This window comes from Myotis yumanensis, unplaced genomic scaffold (assembly GCF_028538775.1).
Source record: "Myotis yumanensis isolate MYYU_CA2020_CCGP unplaced genomic scaffold, mMyoYum1.0.hap1 SCAF_1, whole genome shotgun sequence".
Lineage (NCBI taxonomy): Eukaryota > Metazoa > Chordata > Mammalia > Chiroptera > Vespertilionidae > Myotis > Myotis yumanensis.
The window spans coordinates 187,857,377-187,884,278 of NW_027223752.1; the positions used below are offsets into that span (position 1 = coordinate 187,857,377).

A 26,902-nucleotide genomic window follows, 5' to 3' on the forward strand; every position below is an offset into this window, starting at 1 on the left:
CTGAGTGGTCTTGGATTGGAGAGGGTGCAGGCTGGGCTGAGGGATCCCCCCCATGCACGAATTTCATGCACTGGGCCTCTAGTATTAAAAAAAAAAACCTTTCTAAAATTTGCCATCAGATTTTCCCATTCTTATCTAAAGTAAAACTTTTATTATTTTCTAAGAGAACTGTTAATTTTAACTTTGTATTTAAAAACAATACAGTAAAACATGGCATATTGTTATATGTTTGCCCGTTGTCTTTTTTTTTTTTTTTTTTTTTTTTTTTTTTTTTTTTTTTATATTTTATTGATTTTTTTACAGAGAGGAAGGGAGAGAGAGATAGAGAGTTAGAAACATCGATGAGAGAGAAACATCGATCAGCCGCCTCCTGCACATCCCCTACGGGGGATGTGCCCACAACCCAGGTACATGCCCTTGACCGGAATCGAACCCGGGACCTTTCAGTCCGCAGGCCGACGCTCTATCCACTGAGCCAAACCGGATTCGGCTGCCCGTTGTCTTTAATTATCTTTCTTAAAAATAGAGTTCCTACCTTCCCTGTTTATGAAATAACTTATAAAACTAGGCACCAATTTTGTCTCCCAACACTTTGAGAAAAGAGATAATATACTTGTAGGGTACAATTAAATCTTTCCTGTTGGTAGAGGAATAATTTGTTTTGAGTGTCTTCTCATTACCTTTATTATTTCTAGTCTTTAAAATTACTCTCAAGAATAGCTTCAACAAGTCTTCTAAAAATGAAGAAATTTATGTGCTGTTGCTGCTAATATTTCTTTGGTGAATATTTTTCATACATAAGTACATGCTGGCACTTGCACTACTTAAAATTTGGTTAGTGTCAAAAGGCCAAGTGTTAAGTGAATAGCCACTCATGTCAGGTAAATATTGCTATAAGTCAAATTGTAACAAGTACTTAGCATGAAATGCATAGGCTCTTTGATTCAGTAGAGTAACAGTAATGATTTTTGTTAATATTTATGGAGTAGCTTCTGGGAAGAGAGCATTGTAAAATATGTTAAAAGGAATTGTGGCAGTGTTTGGTGTCAAAGGAAAAAAATCCACAGAACTTGGAGCCTGGAAATCCCTAAAATGGACCATAAGTCTGTGCAAAGGAGCTGATGGGTGGAACAAGGAAAGGACTTCTGTGGTTTGGTAGCAAGAACACGGGAAGCCGTACAGCTTGTCTGACTCCCACTCTTTGACTAGTGTCTCAGTAGCTTATGCCAAAATGGCACTTTGGGGTAAGAATGGCACCTGAAATGGAATGTTCTAGAACCTGTCCTCTCTGGTGTTTTTTTGTACTTTTTCTTAAGTTTAGACTTGGAATGGGAAATCCAGTCAAGGATTAAACCAAACCCACTCCAGGGATGAGAGAGATTGAGAAAGGTGAAAGAGTATAATTTCTGGTGTGGCCAACAGACAGAGGAATGTGACAGCCTCCTAAGGTCTCCCACTCTCACAACTCCAGTCCCATGCTCTCCCCTGTGGCCACTCTCCACATAGCAGCCAGAATTATTTTTTGAAAATACATCTAGATTGTATAATTTACTTAGAACTTTATATTGGCTTCCCGTCATGCATAAAACTCTAGTTCCTTACTGTGTCCTACAAGGCCTTACATGATTTGGCCTCTAGCCATTTTTCACACATCATTTTATCCTAAGTTTCCCCTGAATTCACCACACTGAAGCTCATTCCATCCACCTGGAAGGCTCTTGCCCCAGATCTTCCTATGGCTTCCCTCCTCTTTTCATTCTGGCCTTATTTCAAATATCCTTTCTTCAAATACCACCTCACTAAAAAGAGCCTCTTCTAACCCATCCCCATCCCAGTCATTATCTATCACTTTATTCTCTTCAATTTTCTTAGTGTTATCTATACTAATAAAAGGGTAATATGCAAATCGGTCATGGAACCCTCACAGTCATGACCGGATATGCTAATTAGCCCTGATGTGCTAATTAGCCATGACCAATATGCAGATTGACCATCACTCCAACACATAAGATGGCCGCCCCCATGTGGTCAAAGATGGCCATCACAAGATGGCCAGCAGGGGAGGACAGTTGGGGGCAACCAGGCTGGCAGGGGAAGGCAGTTGGGGGTTATCGGGCCGGCAGAGGAGAGAAGTTGGGGGCGATCGGGCCGGCAGGGGAACAGTTAGGCATTGATCAGGCTGGCAGGGGAGTGGTTAGGGGGTGATCAGGCTGGCAGGCAGAAGCGGTTAGGGGCAATCAGTTAGGCAGGCAGATGAGCGGTTGGGAGCCAGCAGTCCTGGATTGTGAAAGGGATGTCTGACTGCTGCATGATCGAGGTTGGGGAGGGACGAGGGAAGTTGGCCAGCCAGGGAGGGACCTAAGGAGGGCTCCAGGGCATGTCTGGCCCATCTTGCTCAGTCCTGATCAGCTAGACCCCAGCAGTAAGCTTACCTACCTGTTGGAGCATCTGCCCCCTGCTGGTCAGTGCACATCATGGCGATTGGTCAACCAGTTGACTGTCTTCCCTCTGGTGGTCAGTGCACATCATAGTGAGCAGTTGAGTGGCCTTAGCATATCATTAGCGTATTAGGCTTTGATTGGTTAAACGGACAACTGGACAACCAGACACTTAACATATTAGGCTTTGATTGTATAGGATAATATATAGTGGATCAGTAGATAGCAGTAAGTTCTACGGAGGAGGAATAAAGCAGAGAAGGGGGAATAGAAAGTGTGTGGAGGTTGGGATAGGAAAAGGCTTGCAATATTAGACTTATGGCTAAAAAAGGTCTTGCTAAGAAGATGACCTTTGATAACAGACCTGAAGGTGTTGAGGGAACAAACAATGTGGAAATTTGGGGGAAAAGGCAATCTAGCCAGAGGGTCTTAAGTGCAAAGGTTAAACTAGGAGCATCAGCTTATTGGAACAATGGTGAGGAGATAAATGAGCAAGGAAGAGAGAAGAGAAACACAGGACAATGGTAAGGTGAAAGACAGGTGGTGGTGGAAAGGGTGGTTTTGTAAGACCTTATGGCTTATAGCAAAGGCATTGTAAAGACTTTGCCTTTCACACTGAGTGAATTGAGAAGTATTGGAGGGTTTTGTACAAAAGCATAATGAGACCTGACTTATGTTTTAAATGATCACTCTTGTTACTGGGTTGTTTCGCAGAGACAAAAGCAGGAGGACCCATCAGATTATTGTAATAATACAAGCAAGGAATAATAGTGGGTTGGCCTGTGCAGGTAGTGAGAATGTGTTGAGAATTTGTCATGTTCTGAATACAGGCATATTTTACAGGTAACACTGACAAGATTTGCCTATAGACTGAGGTAGGGTTTTAGAGAAAGGGCAACTCCAAGATCTTTGGTTTAAGCAATTGGAAGAGTTAAGGCAAGTTGGTTGGGAGAAATCGGGAGCTCCAGTGTGGGTCTGATACATGCTAGATGCCTGGAAGCCATGAGTTGGGAGATGATGAATAGCTGTTGTAGCTAATAGTCTGTAAAGCAATGGAGATGTCTTGGTTAGAAATAGAAATCTGGGAGTAGCCAGTATTTAAATGCTATCAAAAACCACAAGAGTGAAGTGAGAGTATTGAAAAAAGAAGAAGTCTAAGGACTGAGCCTGGGATCACACCAACTTCCTGTGGAAATAGCAGTGGAAATGATGGGAAGCACCCAAGAAAGTCAGGACAGTAGCATGTCCAGAAGCCAAGTGCAGGGGGGTTTCGGGGAGTGTGAGTGTGAGTATACACTGTGGCAAAGACGTCTAACAAGTTAAATAAGATGAAAACTGAGAACTGTCACTATTCAATGGAGTGGAGGTGGTGAAATCTGATTGTAGTGTGATCAGGAGAAAATGGGTAGAGTGATTAGATAATTATTACAAGGAGCTTTCCACCAAGTGGAAGGAAAGAAATGGCGTGAGAGTTGGAAGGGAGCTCAGTTCAAAAGAGAGTGTTTTGTAGTTGGAAGAAATAAAATGTTTCCATTCTGATGAGAATGACCCAGCAGAGAAGATGTTGCAGATTCAGGAGGGAGGAGAATTGCAGGAGCATGACTTTGAATAAAGAGTCTACAAGATCAAGTACACAGAAGAGGAGTTGGCCTTAGCTAGGAGCAAAGGCAGCTAATCCATGGTACTGGAGAGAAGGGAACATACAGTAGTGAGTAGGTAGGCAGGTATGCTGGTGGAAAACTGTGGACGTTCTCTTTTTGCTTCAGTTTTCTCATCATTTGGGAGTGAGGGTGGGAGGAGATCCTGGAAGTTTGAAGAGAGAAAAAGTGTGAATTATGAATCTATGGCAGTGCGACAATGAGTAGGACAACAGGGAAGTCTAGACTGATTGTGGGGCAGCATCAAGTGCTCCTTGGGGTTAGTGGGCATGGATTTAATGCAGGGGTGGGGAACCTTTTTTCTGCCAAAGGCCATTTGGATATGTATAACATCATTCACTTAATATAATTCACTTCATATAAATTTATGTTTCTATGAAAAAGCTCCTAGATTTATTGAATTTCGAGTTCTGCCTGCGCTTGCCTTGGCAAGGCCAGACCAGATAATTTTGCAGGACAACATGGCCCAGGCATCGGACGTTCCCCACCCCGATTTAATGTGAGACCAGACAACCAGCACGGTCCAGTATTTCCCTCCGACCACATTGCTGGCAGGGAGCAGACAACGAAACGGCTTGATAGATAATTGTCATGCTAATAGTTTTCAAGCAAGTAATATTTCTCTGTACTTTTCTCATTTCTCAGGTGGTTAAGTGGTTTTAATTGGGAGGGACTGAAAGCACGGAACCTTCCATCACCTTTACGAAGAGAGGTATGGTATCCACTATATTGCTCTCATAATTTTTTGTAGGTATTTGATTTTGTAAACAGGTTTTAGGTGCATGTGTGTAACAGATTTTAGATTTTTTAAATAGTTTTTTTTTAGATTTAAGTTAAAATTTCATAACAGTTGTGATTGTAGGGACTAAATAGTATTACCTATTTGATGAGCATTAGCTTAGCTCTCGGGAAGCAATTGCAAATAAATCAAAGCCCAAGTTGTCAGTGTTAGACTGACAGATGGCTCTAGAAATAGAGTATGAACCATATAAGTAATTTGAAGTCTTCGAATAACCATATTAAAAGAGGTAAAAAGAAATCAGTGAAATTAATTTTAATTAATATTTAAATTATTATCACTTCAACATGTAATCAACATAAAATATCAATAAGATGTTACAGTTATTTTTTTTCATACTAAATTTTTGTAATCCCAAGTGGATTTTATACTTTCAACACATGTCAGTTCGGACTAGCTACATTTCAAGTGCTTAGTCACTACAGGTGACTGATTGGACAGCTTAGCTCTAGAAAAAGCAGGACATTTGCTAACTTAGGGGAAACAATGACTCAAAAATGACCTGGATCAATACCCTATGCTGTGTTCTCTCCGAGGAATTTTGAAGATCTACATCTCCCCTTGTATATTTTTAGATTGACATCTGAATTTTTTATTGTATATTTAAATTGTTATGGAGAATATAATTTTTTAGTTTGTTGAAAACATTGACATTTTAAAATAAAGCACTATTGCTACTGTATCCCTTTAAATATATCTACCATATCATTGAGATTTGATACCAGCCATTGAAAAATACAGACAGAAATATTATTCTCTCTAAATTCATATTTCCACATTTCCATTTTATTTTCCCTTCAAAATTTCATTCTAATGTAAAATAGTTTTATGCTTGGCAACCTTTATTTTTATTTTATTTTTTAAATACATTTTTATTGGTTTCAGTTAGGAAGGGAAAGGAAGAGAGAGATAGAAACATCAATGACAAGAGAGAATCATCAATCAGCTGCCTCCTGCGTGCTCCACACTGGGGATCGAGCTCGCAACCCAGGCATGTGCCCTGACCGGGAATTGAACTGTGACCTCCTGGTTCATAGGTTGATGCTCAACCACTGAGCCACGGCAGTCAGGCATTGGCAACCTTTAATCAATCATTCTTTCAATGCCTTTCCATTATAGTTTTATAAATTTTAAAATTCCTGTGACCACCACAATTTCTGTAAAAACACAGATATTTCTTCCGGATTCAGTTATAAGTACATTTTTATAGCACGCAGTATCAAACAATATAAATATATTAGAAAAATTAAAATAATTATTAAACTATTTTGATAAAGAAAATATTTAATGTGCCTATGGATAAATCTTATTTATTTAAAAAATGGACTTAGGCTCCACATCAGTTTTATTCCTTTTGAAAATTATGGAGATGCAAGGGCTAAGAGTTGTGTTCACATAAATAAATACATTTCACCCTCCCCAAAACACGTTATGCTCTATTATAAATAGTATTTTTAATGATCTATCCGCTGATAGTTCAACTAGGTACTTACATTTGTTAGAAAGCAAAGAATTGGAAACCACTTGATTTGCAAAAGAGCCATTTCACTCTTTCAACGGGATCAATAATATTTTGAATTGTTCCTTTGTTTGGCGTTCTGGAAATATTTTATGGTCAGTTAACCATATAAAAATCCAAAGTTGATGAGAAACTTTAAAAAGTAGAAAGATTCTGGCCAATTTTGATTTTTTAAAGTTTCTGATTTTAAGATATTTTTTATTTTGTAAAAAAAAAAATAGACATCATTTCTGTCACTTTTTCTTTTGGAAATAACTCCTCAGGCCAGTTAGCTTCCATTGAATGTGTAATCCAGTGAGAAGATCCATTTGGTGCAAAGGAGAGATCCCATGAGGCTGGGATCTTACATGGAACTTACCAGTAGTTGCAGTTTAAAATCTGTGTTCAGATATGAAAACATTACCCATGTGTAATAGCATACTTAGTCAACATCATCCTCATCTTTGCTTTAATCCTTTCTCTATTAGCTCAGTGGACCTACAGATCACAGCTACTTTGACAAGTATCCACCTGAAAAGGGAATACCTCCAGATGAGCTGTCAGGCTGGGATAAAGACTTCTGAAAGAAAAAGAAAAACGAAAAACGGATGATTACTGCCTATCTACTAAGAAGAGAACTATGAGCACTAATAATCCAATACTGATTATTTTTCTCTTTGGTGTATTGTGATATCTTTTGGAAGACCATTAGGGAAAAGAAATCCTTGCCCACGCTAGGGATTGTGGGTGGATGCTAGTGGGTATGGAGGTGGTTCTGAATTATAATGTCTTATTTAGATGCTGTGAATTATTCATGTATCTGTTCTTTGCTTTTCTCAAATGTTGAAGACTATCCTATTCTCTCCACAGTCAGAACCATTTTTGTTGAAGGGGCATAGTGTTCTCTGCAATCTATTGCTCCATCCTGATCCATACTCATTTCCTTTGAGTCCTAATAAGGTTTAAAAGTGTCTTGCCTTTGAGCAACTAAGTCATCCAAATAGCATCAAGAACAAGGGTGAATTTTGCAAGATTTCCCCTGCTCTCAACAACTCCATGTAAACATTATGGCATCTTAAAATGGCGGTTTGCAGGAATCTTGGTAGTCAAAAGAGGCTCTTGACTTTTACTTGTGTTCAACCTAGAAATGTATTAAGGTGCTTCTGATATTAGTCTAGGGAAAGGCAAGTTTGAGTATTTAGTCAGTGGTACCGCTCCCTAAAATAAGTGAGTTAATTAATCCAACAAGGTAATTATATTTCATTGGGGAAACTTAAAAAAAAAAAAGCAAAAAAATATTTTCCATTCTCCTGTGACCAGCTGTGATACCTCAGACACTTTCCAAAACTTTGTTAAAGGTGGTTTTAATGTGCAGTTAAGTGATGGGCTTTTGGAAAGGTTTTACCTTACAGACTAAGTTGTTGTTTTTTTATAATCAAAGTAGAAATCATGCAGGAACAAAATTGTGAAGGCTTTTCCTTCCCATGAAATATGGAGAAGAATAAAGTCTGATAGGTAAGGTTGCTGAGTCTTTGAAACTCTGAAATATTTTTGGCAGTTCTGTGATTGTTGCTATTAATAAGCCAAGAGTATAGACTAACCAGAGTTAATTTTTAATGAAGATGCCATTAGTCAATGTTGATGCACTGTCATCATTGCTGCGTTAACTCTTTGTAAAGACATCAGAGTCATGATGTGTTTATAATTGTAGATTGTTAAGGCAGACAAGCTGCTGAGGAAGTGATGGGACTGTAAAAGTGGGAGCGTAATCTAGCTTCTGCCCCCCTCTCGCCTCCTCCATGCAGTCTTCCAAATAGTGAAGAGGGTAGTTTCAATAGCCTTGGAAGCCAGTACCTGAGTTCTGTACTAGTAAAAGTGTCTGTGTATCAACCATGATCACTTCCTTGCCCTCCCTCCAAAATGGATAGGAAGCAGACTTTCTCTGTATCTTTTTGATCTGGCAGAGTAAAATTACAGGCTAAGGTATTACATTATTCAAGTTTCTGATTATATTTTTATATGCAAATGTCCCAAGGGAAAAGCAGCCTCTACCCACACCCCACCCATATTTTCTTCATTCAAAGAAAGTCAGCTACATGCTTCCTGAAGAAGTAAACCAGATAAGAGAGGTCCAGCCCAGGAAGGTGCATTCTTAACAAATTGAATTTCCACATTTAGAATCCTTTTGCTGAACCAAAGAAGTTTTGTTTCCTGGAATAGTATTTTTAAAGACTATGTATTGTACATAGAAAAACCATTTTTAATAGGATTGACATAACCTGCTTAAACGAATTTCTAAGATTTTTAAAAGATTTTTATTTGCCTTTGGTTTGTAAGCACTGTATGTTTTACCATGTATATATTTTTAAATTACCCACCTAAATGTAGGTAATTTATGTATTGGGTGGATATTAAAATTGTACAGTTATTATAGCAATGATATTCTCAAAGGAGATATAGAGTTGTAATTCAAGAAAGACCTACATATATACAAATAAAAACCGACTTAGACTACTACAGGTATTTTGCCTGTGACTGGCTATATCAATATGTAATATTTACATGTGATTTTATTGTTTTTTAGAAAGATGAAGAAATGAGAGATTGAACCAAAATATAATCCCAATTCCACTATTTCCTAGCTGGACAGCCTTGGGGGAAAATGACTTCATTTCTTTGAGTACTAGCTTTCTAACCTGTAGAAAAAGGCACAGTAAAGTAATACCTACACTAGAGGTTTGCTTGGGGGATTAAATAAGATATCTAGAGAGTTCTTTGCTGGTACCTGTAAAATAATCAATGCTGCATAGATGGGAGCTACTGATACTATTTACTATCTCTATTAGAATTAAAAGGGTCTTAATCATTTAGTCCTGAACCTTAGATATCACATTTATCTTTGTGCACAATTATGTCAATTAAATCCAATATCAACCTTTTCTTTTTCTTTTAAAGCATGAAGTAAAGATGGTTAATCAAACTGTAGTGCATAACATGGAGAGTTAACCCTTACTCAAATGAAATGCTTGATTAAGAGCTCACTAAATATTTAAATTTTATTTGTTTATGAATTAAGGATATATATTTCTTTTTTTCTTAGGACATACAGAACATGATCCTTCTATATATAACTCATTATATTCCCAATGGTTAAATCACTCTTAATCTCTCTTTTCTAGGTGCAGAGTTAATTTTTTATTCTTAAGCTTATCCTCTGTGGGGTCAGTTTTTCATAATTTTCTCTAAATTTAAAATGTCTAGAGGGAGGTGAAAAGTAAGAGATCTGGTATCAGAAAGATCTGAGTTTGAATTCTAGCTTTGTTCAGATTTGTGTGACTTTGAAAAGCAAACCACATCTTTATTCATCTACAACTTCGAGATGTAGATGGAAAACTTTAAAACATTGGCCAGCATCTAAGTACTTATAGGTCATTAAAAATAACCATTTAGAAGTAAATATATTTTATTTTTGGCATAATAATAAATCCATGCATTTTATTGCTAGGCATTGTACTAAGAATATTATCTATTATCTCATGTGCATAAGATTCTAAAATATAAACACACTGACTGTTGACTACTCTCAAAGCTAAACATAGGCCTCAAATATGCATTTCATTCACACTTTAGCTGTGGCTCCATTCCAGTTACTATGGCTGTGTAGCAAATTACCCTACAACTTAGTCACCTAGAACAATTAATTATTCTTCTAGATCCTCTGGGTCAGAAATTTGCACAGCACATGGCAAGGATGGCTTATCTCTGTGCCAGATAAATTAGGACATTGGGTGAAAAGACTCAAAGACGAGTAACTCAATGGCTGGGACTAGAATCACCTGAAGGCTTGTTTACCTTTATATCTGGAACCCAGGCTGGGACTATTCAGAGTGGAACAGCTGACTAGGGTGCCTATACATGTTCTCTCCATGGCTAAGATTCCTCACAGCATGCTGTCCTTAAATTAGTCAGACTCTTTTTGTGGTAGCTTAGAGCTCCAAGAGCAAGTATTCAAACCATAAAAGGGAGAAGCTGTATTATCCTTTATGACCCAGCCTTAGAGTCGCCTAACATCACTTCTGTCCTATTCTGTTGTTGAAACACAAGCCCACCCAGATTTGAGGGGAGGGAACAGAGACTCCATTTGTTAATGAGGAGAGTTTCCCCAAAGAATTAGCAAGCAAGTCCTAAAACTGACACAGCCCACTTTCTGGCCACTAATTATTAGTATTACTGCCATATGCAAAATAAATTCATTCCCTCCATAGAGCCTCCTTAAAAATATCTCATTATATACCAGGGTCCAGGAACTTGTCATATAAATCCATTCAGGTGTGGATAAGGCTTCAAAGGTATAATTCCCTGGATACATCCTTTTAGATCTGAAAGGCTGTGAACTAAGCAAACAAGTCGTCTAACCTCACACAACATTGACTGGGGAGACGATCAAAGGATAACCACAACAGATCCTTGCATTTGTGAAGGGGGAGATGAGAGGCACAAAGTGGTCATTGGTCCATAGAATTCTAAAATTTGGTGTGATACATGTTACATTTCTCTCTTAGGGCTCAGTCCTACTCCCTGTGAGTTATTCTCCATATCTCTGAACTCCACCTTGTAGAATCTTGGTTCTGCCCTCTGGGTCATTGTTACTTTTTTTTTTTTTTATAAGATATGGTTGGTATTTATAACTGAATAGACTTCTTAGCCTATTTTCTGCCTGTAGATATTTGGTGGTGGAGATGCCTCTTCTAATTCTGTCCCTTAATTCTAAGCTGATACATTTCCTTTAAAAACTTTGTGAGTTTCCTGTGTATGAATTCATGATTCACTTCATTAGTAAAAAAGCTACACTCACAAAACTTTTCTGCAAAGATGCTGTGGGAAAAACAATTGTCAGTTGCCTTAATTTTTTTTTAAAGGGTATGCATAGCACATGCTTAAGATGCTCAAGAAGGGGTTTGCCTGTTTGAAAGGGTGTGGTAGGCTTCCATGATCCCTGCTTATGGTATTCATGCCCTTTTATAATCTCCTCTCCTTGAGTGCTGACTGACCCTAATGACTATCCTGTAAGAAATCTATAATAATAAAAGTGTAATATGCTAATTAGATCAGACAGCTGAACAACCTTCCGGATGTCATTCCAGACATCCTTCCCCATGAAGCCATGATGGTGGGGGCCGAGGCAGAGGTAGTTCAGGGTGATCAGGCAGGCAGGCGAGCAGTTAGGGGCAATCAGGCAGGCAGGCAGAGGCAGTTAGAGGCAATCAGGCAGGCATGCGAGCAGTTAGGGGCAATCAGGAAGCCAGGCAAGTGGTTAGGGGCAATGAGGCAGGCAGGAGAGCAGTTAGGGGCATCAGGCAGGCAGGCAGAGGTGGTTAGGGGCAATCAAGCAGGCAGGCAGAAGTGTTTAGGGGCAATCAGGCAGGCAGGCGAGCAGTTAGGGGCAATCAGGTAGGCAGGTGAGTAGTTAGGGGCGATCAGGTAGGCAGGCGAATGGTTAGGGGTGATGAGGGAGGAAGGCAGAGTGGTTAGTGGTGATTAGATGGGCAGGCAAGCAGTTAGGAGCCAGTGGTCCTGGATTTCGAGAGGGATGTTCAACTGTGGGATTGGGCCTAAACCAGCAGTCGAACATTTCTCAAGGGATTCTGGGTTGCTAGAAGGTGCAGGCCAGGCTGAGGAACCCCTCCCTCCCCATGCACGAATTTCGTGCCTCAGGCCTCTAGTGGAACATAATAAAAGTGATCGGATATCACTGCTGAAACTAGGTTACAAAGCTACTCTGCTTCTGTCCTACTTACCCTCTCTCGGTCTCTCACTTGTTTGCTCTGATGGAAGCCACTTGCCATCATGTGACTTTTCTATGGAGAGGCCCATGTGGCAAATATCTGAGGGAACCTCTGGCTGACAGCCAGTGAGGAACTGAGGCCCTCTGTCCCATAACACGTGGTGAACTGAGTCCTGCCAACAACCACAGGTGGGAGCTTCAATCCTCCAGCAGGTGAGCCTCCAGATAACACTGGAGCCCTGGCCAACATCTTGAGTGAGAGGCCATGAGCCAGAGGCGCCAGATAAACAACTCCCAAGTTCCTGACTCACAGAGACTGTGATATAATAAATCTTGTTGTTACCCAGTTGGGAAGGAAAGGCAGACATGAGGTGGGGGAAGCAAGAGTCAAGTGGACACAAGAGGACAAACTGGAATTGTTGAGGAAAATCGGATTTGTTATGGCAAACCAGAACCCATGAGGAAAAACTGGAACCTGGGTCTGTCTATCTTGGTTTCCAACCTTGGTCAGATGGGCAGCTTGCAGAATAAGTTAGCACCTTTCACATATCCCTAGCTGGAGATTTGTAGTTGCTGAAAGAGCAATCTGGCTGGAGCTGGAGGAACCACAGACCCAGCTGCTGCCCTTCACCAACAAGATGAGCCAGCAGATCAGGAACCACATGTATCAGCTCTAATAGTGCTGGATCTTTCACTTGACCTCCTGAGGATAATTATGGCTGCTCCTCGCGTCTGAATTTCAGGTCTTAATGCAAATTTCTCTACAGCAAAGCGGAACTCAGACCCACACAGAGAAGGAAATTCTGGAAGACTCGTTTCTGGCTTAGCTAAGTTGGCACAGTACAAAGTCACTCAATTTCAAAATTACTAAAATACATAATTATTCTTATGTAATTTATTTAGTTTTGACTTTTATGTAATGAGATTTGCTTCTTTTCTTTCTACCCCAAACTCACCAATGTATACACAGAGTGTAAGCTACGTGACTCAGTTGAAAGCAGCATAACCATTTGTCTCAGGTGATTTATAGGCAAGCTCTAAATTGAATTAAAGCAGAGGCATTTTCAATTTTGGAAGATATAAAACCAAGGTACTTCTGTTTAATTGTTGGTTACTAAATTAGAAATGGTATAATGGAAAGTAACATGAAATTTGATAAGCATAAATGTCTCAGTGAGGAAAAAACAAATAGACATGCACTGAGAACAACAAGAAAAAAGGCAAAAAAAAAAAAAATGTGAGAAAAGAGAAACAGCAGCTACCCAGTTTTGCTAACTTAAAATTTAGGAAGATGCTCAGATTGATAAGTGGATATAGGAAGTATGATCTGGAAAGTTGCCATCTTCTATATTCTGCTTGGTCAGCCCCTTTTAAAGTCTGTGTTCAGTTTTGCATTTAGGAAGGATAGTGAAAAATTAAAGTATATCCAATAAATACTTACCAATTCAGACCATCAGTCAAGAAAGTTTAATAAAAAATTTTAAATATATATTTTTATTTTTGAGGATCCATAAGGATCAAAGGGAGGAGAATACTCTTATTCTAGACAATAGTGAATGTGAAGGAAAATATTTAATACACGTCTTAATTGACTCATTCAATAATTATTTATTGAGCACTGTTCCTGGCACTATTGTATGTGCTCAGGACCCAGCAAAGGGACAGAGATCACAGTCTTAAATATACCCATGTTTATTAGGCAACCAGGTTAACAGTGATGATCTCCGGGGTGTGTGATCATGGATACTATCGTTTGTCTACATTTACTAAGTTTTAGACATTGAATTTATATTTCATAATAAAGAACAAAATGTACTTTAAGAAATAAATCTGAATCAGAGAGATAAGCTATATACCAGAAAGTTCAATTAACAAAAGGACTATTGAATGTCAACTGCAAATTTCATTCTACCAAATCACTTTATAGGCAGCTGACTGACAACTCTCAGGCCTCTCCAACATTAAGCCAATGGACTTAACTCCTTGAGTCAAACTTTGAGAGACTCTCTTTGTTCCTTCCCTCTCAATTCTGATGTATTTTCACACGATCAAAGGAAGCCTTCTACTTGATAGCAACAGGCAACTTACTTTGTTAGGTGTTTTTAGCTGTTTCTCAAAAATGTTTAGTTCTGCTTCTGCCAGACTTCCTTCACTTTCTCCCTTGTTTCCCCACCTTCTCCTTCACCCCAGGCAGAATGCAGAGTATCTCCGGATGCCAAATTATCTCTGCTAAATGAATATGCGTAATTGATTAATTAACTGTGTGAATGGTTCTCTCAATAAATATCTGTGCAACTCCTTGTGCCAGGCATAGTTGTTCAGCAATGAACAACAAAGACAGGATCCCAATCATGAAGCATATAGTATACAGTTGATCCTTGAATAACATGGATTTGAACTAAGTGAATCCATTTATTCTCAAAGTAAAATAAATAAATAAATAAATAAATAAATAAATAAATAAATTTAATTTTTGATTTGCCATTGGAAGTCCAAGGATGTAGAAGGCCAACTGTATGCATTGATCAAATTTTGGTATTAATGGGGATCCTGGAACCAAGCCCCTGCCAATAGCAAAGGTAGTTAAGCTGTGAAGGAGTCAAAAGTTATTTGGGGATTTTTCAACTGTACAGGAGTCAGCACCCTTAACCTAGCATTGTTCAAGGGTCTACTGTAATTGCAAGATGATGACTATAGTAGTTAAATGAAGAGCATGATAAAACTTAGCCCAAAATAAAATGTGGCCCTAGCCGGTTTGGCTCAGTGGATAGAGCATCAGCCTGCAGATTGAAGAGTCCCGGGTTTGATTCTGGTCAAGGGCACATGCCAGGGTTGCAGGATCGATCCCCAGTAGGGGGTGTGCAGGAGGCAGCCAATTAATTATTCACTCTCATCACTGATGTTTCTATCTTTCTCTCCCTCTTCCTTCTTCTCTGAAATCAATAAAAATACATTTAAAAAATAAAATGTGGATATGCATAGAAGAAATATAAGTTAAAAAGTAACTATCTGTAGCTTATCTCATCTCCTTTGAGCTTTTATTTACTGGATAGTGAGGCAGAAAATTAAGTTTCATCCAATTTAAGCTTAATCTGATCAAATGATTTAAACAGCCTAAGGCAGCGGTTCTCAAATGTTGGTGCTCTGAAAGTTTGGTACCCATCTCCTCATCCCATTTTGAGGAGCTTGGGCTGCTGTGGGCTTTATTAGCTCCCCAGGAGGTTCTGATAAACCGAAAGTGTGAGAACCATTGCTGTATAAAACATTTAGTCTCCCTTAGATACACCTGCTCTGATTTTCATTTCGCCTCTCTTCTAATTACACCCCGGAACAAGATGGAGGATGAGTCAAGTCTCCAAAGCCAGGTATTTACTTAGTTGCTGTTTGTTTGACTAATGTTGATGGCAGAAGTTTATGACCAGAGAAGCTTGTCATCAGTCCTCTGTGATCTGAGACAGGCCCAAGGCCACCCTGGATTACTCCGTTTCCCCTTGATTATTCCTATATATGGACTTTCAGGGTTTGACTATGGTTCCTTCCAGCTCTAGATGAGACCTGCTTTGCAGAACTTACTACAAAGTCACCTGTTACCTACTAAGGGAATCCTCTCTCATAAGCTCCCTAGCCAGACCTTTAGAGAGTTATAGAGCCTTCTGTTGTTCAATTTATCTTTATTGTTGAAAGTATTAGAGTTGTCTTTTCCTACCCCCCCATTGACCCCTTCCAACTCCCTCTCCAACCTATCCTCGCTGCCTATGCACTATGGTCTGGCACTATTTTCTGTGCCCATGTGTCCATGGGTTATGCACATATGCATATACATTCTTAATCTCTTCCCACCCCCTTCCTGTTTTTACAGTGAAGAAGCCAGGGACTCAGGATTAGGTTAACTCAGGGCATCAACTGGGGGCTGTGCTGTGCCCCATGGCTAACTGTGCTGCTTTGCTCTCAGCAGTGGTTGGCAAACTGCAGCTCGGGAAAACACAGCTCGCGAGCCACATGCAGCTCCTTGGCCCCTTGAGTGTGGCTCTTCCACAAAATACTGGCTCTTCCACAAAATACCGACTTCTGCGCATGGGCCACGAAGTTTCAATCACACTGTACGTGAGGGCCTGCACGTGATATTTTGTGGAAGAGCCACACTCAAGGGGCCAAGGAGCCGCATGTGGCTCGTGAGCCGTGGTTTGCCGACCACAGCTCTAGGGCAGCCTGTGATGAATCCCAAACATGGGAAGCAGGGTGTTTACCACTTCCCTCTCCTTCTACAGTTTCCTGAAGGTAGAAGAAAGGTCTGGCTTTCTCCTTTTTCTCTTCTATCTGGACTCCCCTTACACACCTTAAGTTCTCTGGTCTCTTCCACAAAGCCTGTCCCTTTATAAGTTAAAGGAGATAGAGGAATTTAGATAATCATTTCTCCAGACCAAAGCTTTGAATTTTAAAAGCTTAATGTTACCTAAGACTTTCTCAGTACAACCCTACTGGACCTGATCCTAATCAGCAGGTGGATGATTCTAGAAAAGAACCAAGATTTTTTCTCAGGAAGGCAAAAAAATCAGATCATATTAATAATGTAAAAGGATTATTTTCCATTTGCATAAATAAACAAACAAGAATTTTTCATCACAGTGACAAATTATTCATGCAATCAAACAGGATAATGTGCTGGAATGGGGCAGAGGAGAAGTGAGACCGGCTTTGAATAAATGGCAGGAAGTGCTTTCCTGCCCCTGTGACATTTGAGCTGAGACCTGAATGGCGAGATGGAAACAGCCATGAGACAGTCTATTCCAGGCAGAGAAATCAAATGCAAAAGCTGTAGGATATTAATGAATTTGGCATGTTTTGGAAAAAGAAAGAAGTCTTGTAGATTTCCAAAAAAATGTGAGAGCTCAGAGAAAAAGTGGGGCCAGATGACAAGAACCTCATAGACCATGGTAAAGAGTTTGGTTCTCATCCCAAATGAAATATGAAGCCATTTGAATTTTTTATTTTGTTTTGTTTTTGGAGCTGGGAAGTGATTTGACCTGATTTATATTTTCAAAAGATCACTTTGGTGCCTGTACTATCTATCGGTAATGGAGCATAAATCGGGGAATAAAGAAAGTAGGTAGACTGATGAATCTCAGAGGGAAGGTGGGGGCGTGGAGGTGGGAAGAGATTAACCAAAGAATGTATGTGAATATTTGTGTAACCCTGGACACAGAAAACAGTGTGGTGAAGGCCAGCAAGGGAGGGGGTGAAAATGCAGAATGGAGAGAGTCAATGGTGGGGGGAAAAGGGAACATCTGTAATACTTTCAATAATAATGATAAATTTTTTAAAAAGAATGTAGTTGCATTATTTAATTCAGGGGAAAACTAATGGGAGTTGACTCAGACTAGAATGTCAAATGGGTCTAGGAGTGATGAGTAAATTGGGACTGTGGTTTGAAGAGGTAACAGGAGTGAGACAAATAGAGGAAGCAAGCAAGGATGGTTCTTGGGGTTTTCAACCTTTTAGGGGAGCAAATATATGTATACAGGTGTATGTATGGGTATCTTACCTAATAATAGATAAACATGTAAATTGACCATCTCTCCGCTACGCTCACCAGCCAATCAGGGGTGTATGCAAATTAACCCAACAAAGATGGCGGTTAATTTGCATACGTAGGCACGAAGCAGCAGAGTGAAGATGGAAGGCCCGGGTGCCAGAGGAAAACCAGTGCCAGCATCCAGGGGAAGGGAAGGCCTATTGCACAAATCTCTTTGTGCAACGGGCCTCTAGTATATGAATATGTAAGTATAAGTATATGTGTACATATTTAAATAAAAATGTATTTTCTTCCTCTAAGAACAGTTTGCAGACTGTGATCTGAGTTATTTTTCAGGGAGCATTGCCAGGTAGTGGTGATTATAATGCACAAGGTAGAAAAAAAATAGAAAAGGGATCAACATTTTAAGTACTTACATGCTAAGTGATAGGCAGTGTACTTTACAAATGTTATCCCACTTGAAATTTATGCCTTAGCTTTATGAAGTTCTTGTACCTACCTACTATTTAATAGATGAAGAAACTTGACCCTGAAAGGAAAAATAAGTAACACACTTCAAAAATTTATTCAACCAACCTTTTTAAAGGACCTACTAAATGCATTATATTCATAGTTGATGGTCCAAGTAGGTAACATTATTACCAATATCAATACTCTTTACTGGGGGTAAAAAAAGAGTTTCAAATCTTCCTTGTGATGTGATATATTTTCAGGATGTAAAACTAGTTCAAATGAAATAACTTGCATTTCATGCACTAACTTAAACCAGATACAAAGGCTATGATGAAACATTTTCTCAAGCAGACACTATACCAGGGTGTCAGTCAAAATACATATATTGTCTACATGTAATACTGAAATGGTTTTAGATGGTGGAGTGTGACAAGGGTGGGAATGTTTTAAACTTAATGTTTACTCTTTCTCTCTCTCTCTCTTCATGTTAAGTTCAACTTCTGCTATCTTTTTAGTTTTCATTGGAACAAAGTAGAATTGGGGATACCAGCTTTCTTATGCACCTACTTTAACAATTACATTATCTACACATGGGAGTCTACAGTACTCCTCTTCCATGCAATAGGCCCAATCCACAGACGCCAATGTAGTTTTCATAACCCTCCTTGGTTAGGCTTTCTGCACTTTTATTCAAACTCAACCTCAATTCTTATTAACCCCAGGAGATTTGAGCCATCAAAATAATCTATTTTTGACATAGGACTTACTGACTTTTTTGCTTCTATGGCAGGCATTCATGGTGTACAAGAATGAAAATAAATGAACAAGATTATTTTTAATGTAATAAGGATAATAAGTATATATTCAAAAGATTGTTGGCTACTCAGGGAAGTCACCTACAGAATCATGTAATGAAACAGTTCATTCTTTACTCCAACTTCTCTCTAGATGAAAAGGGCAACCTAACGTTACATGGAAACAAATCATAAATCTGTACAAGCCAAGTCAGAAAATATAGACTAGTAGGAATAATAAGCAATTATTTTGGTTCAGAATAATGTGCTGCTATCAAGAGAAAAATATAATTTTTTTTTTTGTAAACTGGGGGGATGTCAAATTGTGGAGTAAGAGTGTAGCTTCCCAAGGAGATTACTGTAGGCATGAGGATATTAGAAGAGTAAGTTCTAATATGCTTGCTAAATATGGGAGTATGTAACCCTACTCACACCTTCTTCTTCTACCACTTACCAGGTTTTATTCATCTTTTTTTAAATACATGAATTAAAGCTCACTGCTACAAATAATCTTTCATCGAATTCTGGGCATTTATATTTTCAACTTCCACTGTATTAGAAGCTTTTATACTTGTCGCTAAACATGTCTAAAACACAATTCCTCATCTTGCATCTTCCAAGTCCTGCTGCTCTTCCCACTTCTCTATGGAGAAGGCCAAAGAGCTGTCAAACTCAGCTTCTATGGCCAACTACCTATATAAAGATACAACTATAAACTCAACACTTTTAACTTAATAATTTACTCAGGACTCTAGCCTTCTATCTCTTTTCATTCTTTATAACTCCTGTGTTTAAAATCAAACCTTCACCACTTTCTTCAGTTACCTTAGACCATCACTCCTTACAAATGACTCCACTGCCTACTTCATTTGTAATATCACTCGTGTAACTAACTGTAAACTCCAAATCCCTACCTACAGACCAGACCTTACTGCTGAGTTCCAGGCCAATATGCCTCTGAAAGTGTGCACCTCAGTTTTCTACTTACCATGAGCTCAGTTCAAAACATAACTCCTCCTTCTGCATCTCCCATCTCTGTTCAGGCTAACACCATCTCTTGCTTGGATTATTTGAACTCTTTTAGAATTGTTCTCTTGCCTCCAGCCCAGATTTCTGTCAGTTACCATTTGTATTTCTGTTGGAGTGTTTTTTCCAAAATACACATTTAAGGGCGGGAAAGCAGTTTGTCTAAATTCATTTTGCTTAAAACTGTTCAACAAAATTAAAATTAAGTTTTATAATAAATTAAATTTTGGAGAAAGGGTCTTTAGATTCATCATAGAGGTACTTTTTTTGTGTTCAAAAGTAGATTGGAAAAAAACCCACCTAACACACAATGCAATAAAACTAGAACCAATAATAGGATAGCCTCCAAACAACTATTGAGTATGAAATTAGATTTTTTTCTTTTCAAATTGACTCTGAGTTTTAAAGATGACTTTAAAATAAGAAGGTCATGGTAGAAATCCATTTCAAATATACTACAAGGAGCCAGAAACATGTGTTTGAAGCCCTCAATTGTGATTATATTTGACTAGGGACCCAGTGCATGAATTCGTGCACCTTGAAAGGAACTGTGGGCCGTGAGGCTGCAGTGGGCACAGGGACAGGTCTCGGCCCATCCTCCACACTACCGCCCGGCCCCTCCCACCACAGCCCCTGATGCCCTGTCTGCCGGCAGCCCCACTTCCACATGCTGAAGGCGTCATCCCCGCTCGCACCCACTGAAGGCATGGAGAAATTGGGGCCGGCACCATCAGCGGGTGCGAATGGCAGCTGCTGCCCTGATCTCCCCTCAGGAGCAGGGAGAGGTGGAGAAGCCCTGAGTGGCGAATGGAGCCGGCAGCTGCTGCTCGCACCCACTGACAGTGCCGAGCGATCAGGGACCATGCTGGGCGCTGGCAGTAGGTGGGAATGGTAGCTTGGTGCTGGCAGCGGGTGCGAGTGGGGCCAGCGCTGACAGCAGGAGTGAGCGTCAGGCGGGACCGTGGCATGCTGGAGGAAAGAATTTTTAGTAACCACCAGAGGCTTGCCCCTGTGACAGCGACCGGCACCCCGCCTTGGTCTGGCGCCGCTACTCACCTGCTCCACCATCCCTCTGCAGCCAACACCCGCCATGTTCTGCACATGCCCCCTGGTGGTCAGTGCACATCATAGTGATTGGTTGTTTGGTTGTTCCACTGTTTTGTCTATTTGCATATTAGCGTCTTATTATATAGGATGGATAAGGGAAACACAGGTGATTCCTGAGAACTGCAGTTCACTTCAAGAAACTGGAAAAAAAATAAATACAAAGAAATTATAAAGAAATTATTTTATTGATTAAAGTGTTACTTAATAAAAAGCAAATAAACCTTAGATTCTTACTATAGACAAATTTAGGGAATGCAATCTTTAAATTTTAATGAGACCATCAACATTATCCAACATTCTGACCTTCTTTTAACTGTAAGACCCAATCTGTCCTAATACATTTTTGCCCAAGAATTTTCACATTTATGAAGGAATTAGGGAGAAAATGATTCATTTTTGTATAAATGAAGCAAATATCTTAAATTTTAAAAGTGGGAGTGCTCAGGGTTATAATTGGCATTCCTTGTTCCATTTGTCTTCCTCGATTGTGTTTATATTTGATTGGTCAGGGAAATGCAGGTGAATGCTGAAAACTGCAAATTTAAGAAATATTCAAAGCATAGAAAAGGATGGCAACTACGAAGTTTGTCATGTCCCCTTTGAAACTGTCACAACAGGCACTCCTGAGTATTATTTCCTGAAAACAATGTAATTGAACATGAGATCAAGAAGAATTTCATTCTAGAGTCTTTGGCATTCAATCCTTTAGATTAAATTGAGGTGAAACTATTTGTTGATATTTCCCCTGCTTTTTCAGTGTAGCAACATTCTCTCACCGGAATCTAACAGTTCAGAATGCTTTTTTGGACAAGACTATCAGACTAAGGACGGGGGTGCCCAGAATACCCTTTGTCTTTAAAAACAATAATGATAAAGGAGAGAGAGGGACGGGTGTAGCAGAGGGAGTGGGAGCTGAGGAACACCTAGATGCAATTTCAAAATTCTGCTGAAAAGCCTTATAATAGATAATGAGTTTACAAGAGAGAGAAAGACAGACCCTTGGATCTCTATTGGAAACAAGGGTTAACCGGAGGTCACTGGGTACATGTGGAAGCTAGGACGCACTTAAAGCTGCAGTTCTGTCTCTTCAGGCTAGTAACTGGACTCCACCTAGTGGTCAGAATAACAAACTGGGGTCTGGCCTCTTACATAGAAGCTTTAACCCAAAGCAAGTAGACCGGTACTCTTCTTGAGATTTGACTGCTGGTGTTAGAAAGTCTCCAGATGACTAAACAAATTGACAACAACAAAACACAGAGCCCCGAGGTCCTTGATTAAGTAATTAGTTCTAATTACTATTTCTTTATTATTCAATTAACTAAAGTGAATTGTTAAGAACAATCAATTAAAATTTTCTTGTTAGAGCAGCAAAATTTAAAAAGGTTGATAATTACCAGTATGAATGGGCCATGCAGAAAATGGGCTTGTATTCACTGATGAGGGGAATGTATATTGCTACCCTACCTGCATAAACCTTGGCAATATGAGCTAAAATGGAAAAGATTCACTTTTTATGGGTATATCTAAAAGAAACAACTGGATGGACAACTACACAGCTATCTATTTGTAATAATCTTCACTGTAGTATTGTACATAATAGCAAAGGAAATGGAAAGAGACAACAAACCACCCACTCTAAATGTTTTGCTATTTGGGAGTGGTGAAATAATTGGCGTATAGCCATGTAAGAGACTCGTATACTCTAATGAAAAATTGTATAGATCCACATTTCTCCCATAAAGATATTTATGTTAAGGTGAAAATAGCTTGCAGAAGCATATATAGAGTATGCCACGATTTTATTAAAATAGTAAATTGTGTGTACATGCATTACCATGGAAAAATATCCAGAAAGATATAAATTAAAACATTACTATTGGTTGTCTCTTGGTGATGAAATTACAGACAGTTTGCGCTTTCTTTTTATACCTTTCTCTGTTGTTTGTATTTTCCAATAAATCAATTAAGCAATTTTTATTGAAGATGGGAAGAAAGCCTGAGCAACTGGGGTAAATTTCCATGAAAATCTCTAACCGCTCCTCCCACAGTGCTTCCTAATCTGAAAGTATAATTTCCGGCTTCAGTTTATAGCACTGCAGAGGTAAATAAAGGGACTAACAAAAGAGATGTATCTTTTTACAAACCGTAAAAGTTCCATTTCACTGGTGAAAAAATTCTCTCTTCTCGTATCCCTTAGGCACCATATTAAGGCTCCATATGGAAGCAGGTAAAACGGATCCTTGCAAAGGCACAGCCTCTGAAGGAGGTAGGCCAATACATCCTTTTTTGCTTGTATTACTCCCTCCTCAACCCAACCCCCACTGCTGGTGCATTTGCTGTAGTCAGAATAGGGTGTCAGAGCTAAAGAAGTGGTCAATGAGACTGAGCGTAGACAGGGAAGGAGAGGGTGAGCAGGCTGAGAAGATATAGGCCTTTCATGGGCTAAGTGACGACCACAAGCCTTCTGTCTCTATACTTATGGTCCAGGTCCCTATTGTCTCCTATGGAGCAATTAGTGCACTCTGTGCAGCTTAATTCTGGGGATAGTCTTCTTTAGTCCTTAATATTGCTGTCAAACTTACTTCAACTGCTGCTATAAGGAACCAGCAACACGTGTGTGAAGCATAGCGTTACCACTTAATATCTATGTAATTGTTGGACAAGGAACTGAATTCTCTAAAATTTTGATTTCCTCATCTGCAGAGCAGGGATTATATACTATTCTCATGAAGAGTGAGGTGGCGTGAGCAGAGCACCTAGCACTATGCTTGGCACATAGCATTCCAGAAATGAAAATTAAGCCATTCCCTGTATATTAAAGCAAAGCAGGTATTATCCTCCATTGAACATAAGTTGGTTGACCATATAATTTACCAAACAAATGAGATCGCTTTTGAGAGTGAAGGCAGGGGTCCGGGGGTGGGAGGGTGTGGAGGACCTTCATTGATGCAGATGCAAGATGTAATCTGGGAACTGACCTGGGCAAATTGAGATGAATGATTTCCTGGTTTTCAGGTTCTTAATTTGATCCTCTTGAACCGTATAATGTTCACAATGGTTGATGCTTTTCTATCAGCACTGACTCTGGATGACTTTCTAATGGAACATGGGTTGGGAGAATCTGACCATTCCCTGAGTACACATCCGTAGTGTGCGGATGTGGCATTACTATTATTTGCTTGCATGTCAGTGTTCCCATGTATGTTATGTGACTTTACATCCCTGGTGCCTAGCATATTGTACATGCTCTATAAATGTTTATTGAATTTATGAGCAGATGCCCTGGAGCTATTAGTCTCAGATGCCAGGAAATGGCTCCTGCACTTTCAGGGTGGTTCCTGGCAGTGAGCCCAGCTTTCGAGTAGTTGGATAATTGCACTCTGATGGTCAGCCCAAGGCAGCAACAATCATCTGTACTGCCTGTTGGGTAAAGAATAGAGGTTGCCGACTGCTGTTCCCCATAGGGTGTACTGGGAATTTCTGAGGTGGGTAGGATACTACTTGGCCGTCTGGGCATCCTATTGTATCACTCTTCTTTGCTGCCAGATCACGTGTTGTCCACTAGACCCTGAGCTCTTTGAGAGAAAGCACCAACCAACATTATCTTATCTATGCTTGTATTCCCAGCTCTTACAGAATTGTGCCCAGCACAGAGCTCATTCAGTATTTGTGGACTGAATAAATAAAAATGGTAATAAAAATATTTTAAAAGATTCAAAATAAATGGGAAGAGTATTGTAACTTGCCATATGACTTTAGAAAATCCACTAATCATCTTTGGGCCTCATTTTCACTATCTATAGGATGGGAATAATAATGCCTCACAGTGCGGCGTCATGTATGCCAATCATGATAATAAACTTGTGAGCACCATTAGTAGAGCAAGTCTGTCAGTCATAGTGGATATGCTATTGACTTTGGATACAGATGAATCAGAGTTCAAATGGAGTCTATCTACCTTTTATTAACTGTTAGATAGTGAACATCTACTTAGCTTCTATAAATCTGCTATGAAGATTAAGCTAGCTGCTATGAAAATAAGTTGGTATTGTCTATTCTTTAATGAATAAAAGATATTATTATTCACTTCTTGTTACTTTGAGGTATTAGAATTTTATGATCTTGTGCCTATTATCTACATAAACCTGTAAAATAAGAGTACTACTAACATTCATCTTCACAATTAGGAAACTAGGAAAATTTATTAGGTTTTGATTATTGGGATTTGAGAATGAATTGATAGATACTGTGCATAGAAACCAATAATAACTAAAGACTGTGTAATGCTTTATGGTGCACAAAGTACTTCTACAACCACAAGATTCACAATGCTGGAATAAACTATGGGCTGTTGGTAGGTTTCCATGCATTGCTGTGGATTGCATTTATTCCTCACCATATTACTTGGGAGTTCCCATGAACATGAAAAGCCATGTGTAACTCATTTACCTGCTGATTTAAGAGGAGTTTGATGGCTTCCAAAAGTTTCCACTCTCTTTCCTAGCCAGAAAACCAGAATGCAGGTGCATCAGAGAGACTGGATGGAGTTTAATGTAGATTTGTTGGGTGGGGGAGAATATTTGGAGAAACACTTGCTATAAATCTGTGAGTGTGTGTATGTGTGTGTGTGTGTGTGTGTGTGTGTGTACACAGGCATCTCTGTCTACCACACACAAGAAAGGTAATGGCATGAGGAAAGCGCTTCCTGAACTCAGTGAGAGAGAAACTGTGACAAAGTGAAGCATGAGCATTTATTCGGAGCCATGGACGAATTTCAAAACAAGTGCTTTGAACTGTTTTCTCTCCAGTCTTTAGAAGTCTCTTATTTGCTAAGCCTACTAAGTAAATAGGTCCACTTATCCTCAATCAGAATTTATGAACCCTTCTCAACCATAACACTTTATGTGTCCACATGCTACTGTGTTATGATCTTGATTACTTTTCTTAGCTCACAGTTTCTATTTCAAAAATCTCACTCCAATTATTCAGTGTTTACTCAAAACTGGTTTTTAAGCATGAATAAATAATTCAGGGCTCATTTTCATGTATCCATACATCTCTGTAGATGGGATACTGAGAAAAAACTCTAGAGCTACATACACATTTTGAAAACATAAGTAAGCTATATTTCACACTCATAATCCCATTCTTAGTCCAGAGACACTAACACTTCCAGTCAGCTGACACAGACTTTTGTACCCTAGAAAGTTAAAAAAAAATGTTAAGGGTTTTAGAGGGACAGAAGTCTTTCAGAAAGCAAGTAAGTACATTCTCTGGATTATAGAGACTAAAGATTTTCCCCCTGAAACTGTGGCTTCTCTGGGCAAACGCTCAACATCACACAGTGAAGCAATTGGAAGGTCTGCAGTTTACAGTCTGTGTCTAGTTTATACCCACAACTTTCTATTTTACCCTTGAAAACAGCTATCCTTCTGACACAATTATCTCTTAAGCGTTTATGACTTATTTTGATAGCACTCTATCTGAAAAGAAGGACTGATGAGAAGTTTGGAGAAACATTGTATCTTTTTATAAGGTATAAATATATAATTGTAATAATGTTGTGATACTTGCATAACATTTACATGATTGCAACTAATGCATTTGTCAAACCATTCACTTGTAGAAAAAATAATGAACAATTATTGTCAAATAGGAATTGAAATGACTGTTGATGAGAAACAGGATAAAATGATTTATCAGTATTTAACTCTATTTATCTATCTATCATCTATTTATCTTCCTATCTATCATCTACTCAAATTCCAAATGTTCAGAAAAGCCAAAATACCCTTTTATGCAAAAATGGAC

The 26,902-nt window shown here is 39.2% G+C and overlaps 1 protein-coding gene across 4 annotated transcripts in view; it reads left to right on the forward strand.

The window, feature by feature from the left end:
• The window catches only part of PRKG2 (protein kinase cGMP-dependent 2), a 101,385-nt gene extending 92,471 nt beyond the window's left edge, over positions 1 to 8,914 (forward strand). For all 4 annotated transcript variants that reach the window (XM_070394128.1, XM_070394137.1, XM_070394146.1 and 1 more), the window contains 2 exons: positions 4,742 to 4,808; positions 6,882 to 8,914. In XM_070394128.1, coding sequence (XP_070250229.1) covers positions 4,742 to 4,808; positions 6,882 to 6,977 — 163 coding nt within the window. In that variant the 3' untranslated portion in view covers positions 6,978 to 8,914. The remainder of the gene's footprint in view (positions 1 to 4,741; positions 4,809 to 6,881) is intronic.
• Positions 8,915 to 26,902: the final 17,988 nt, after the last annotated feature.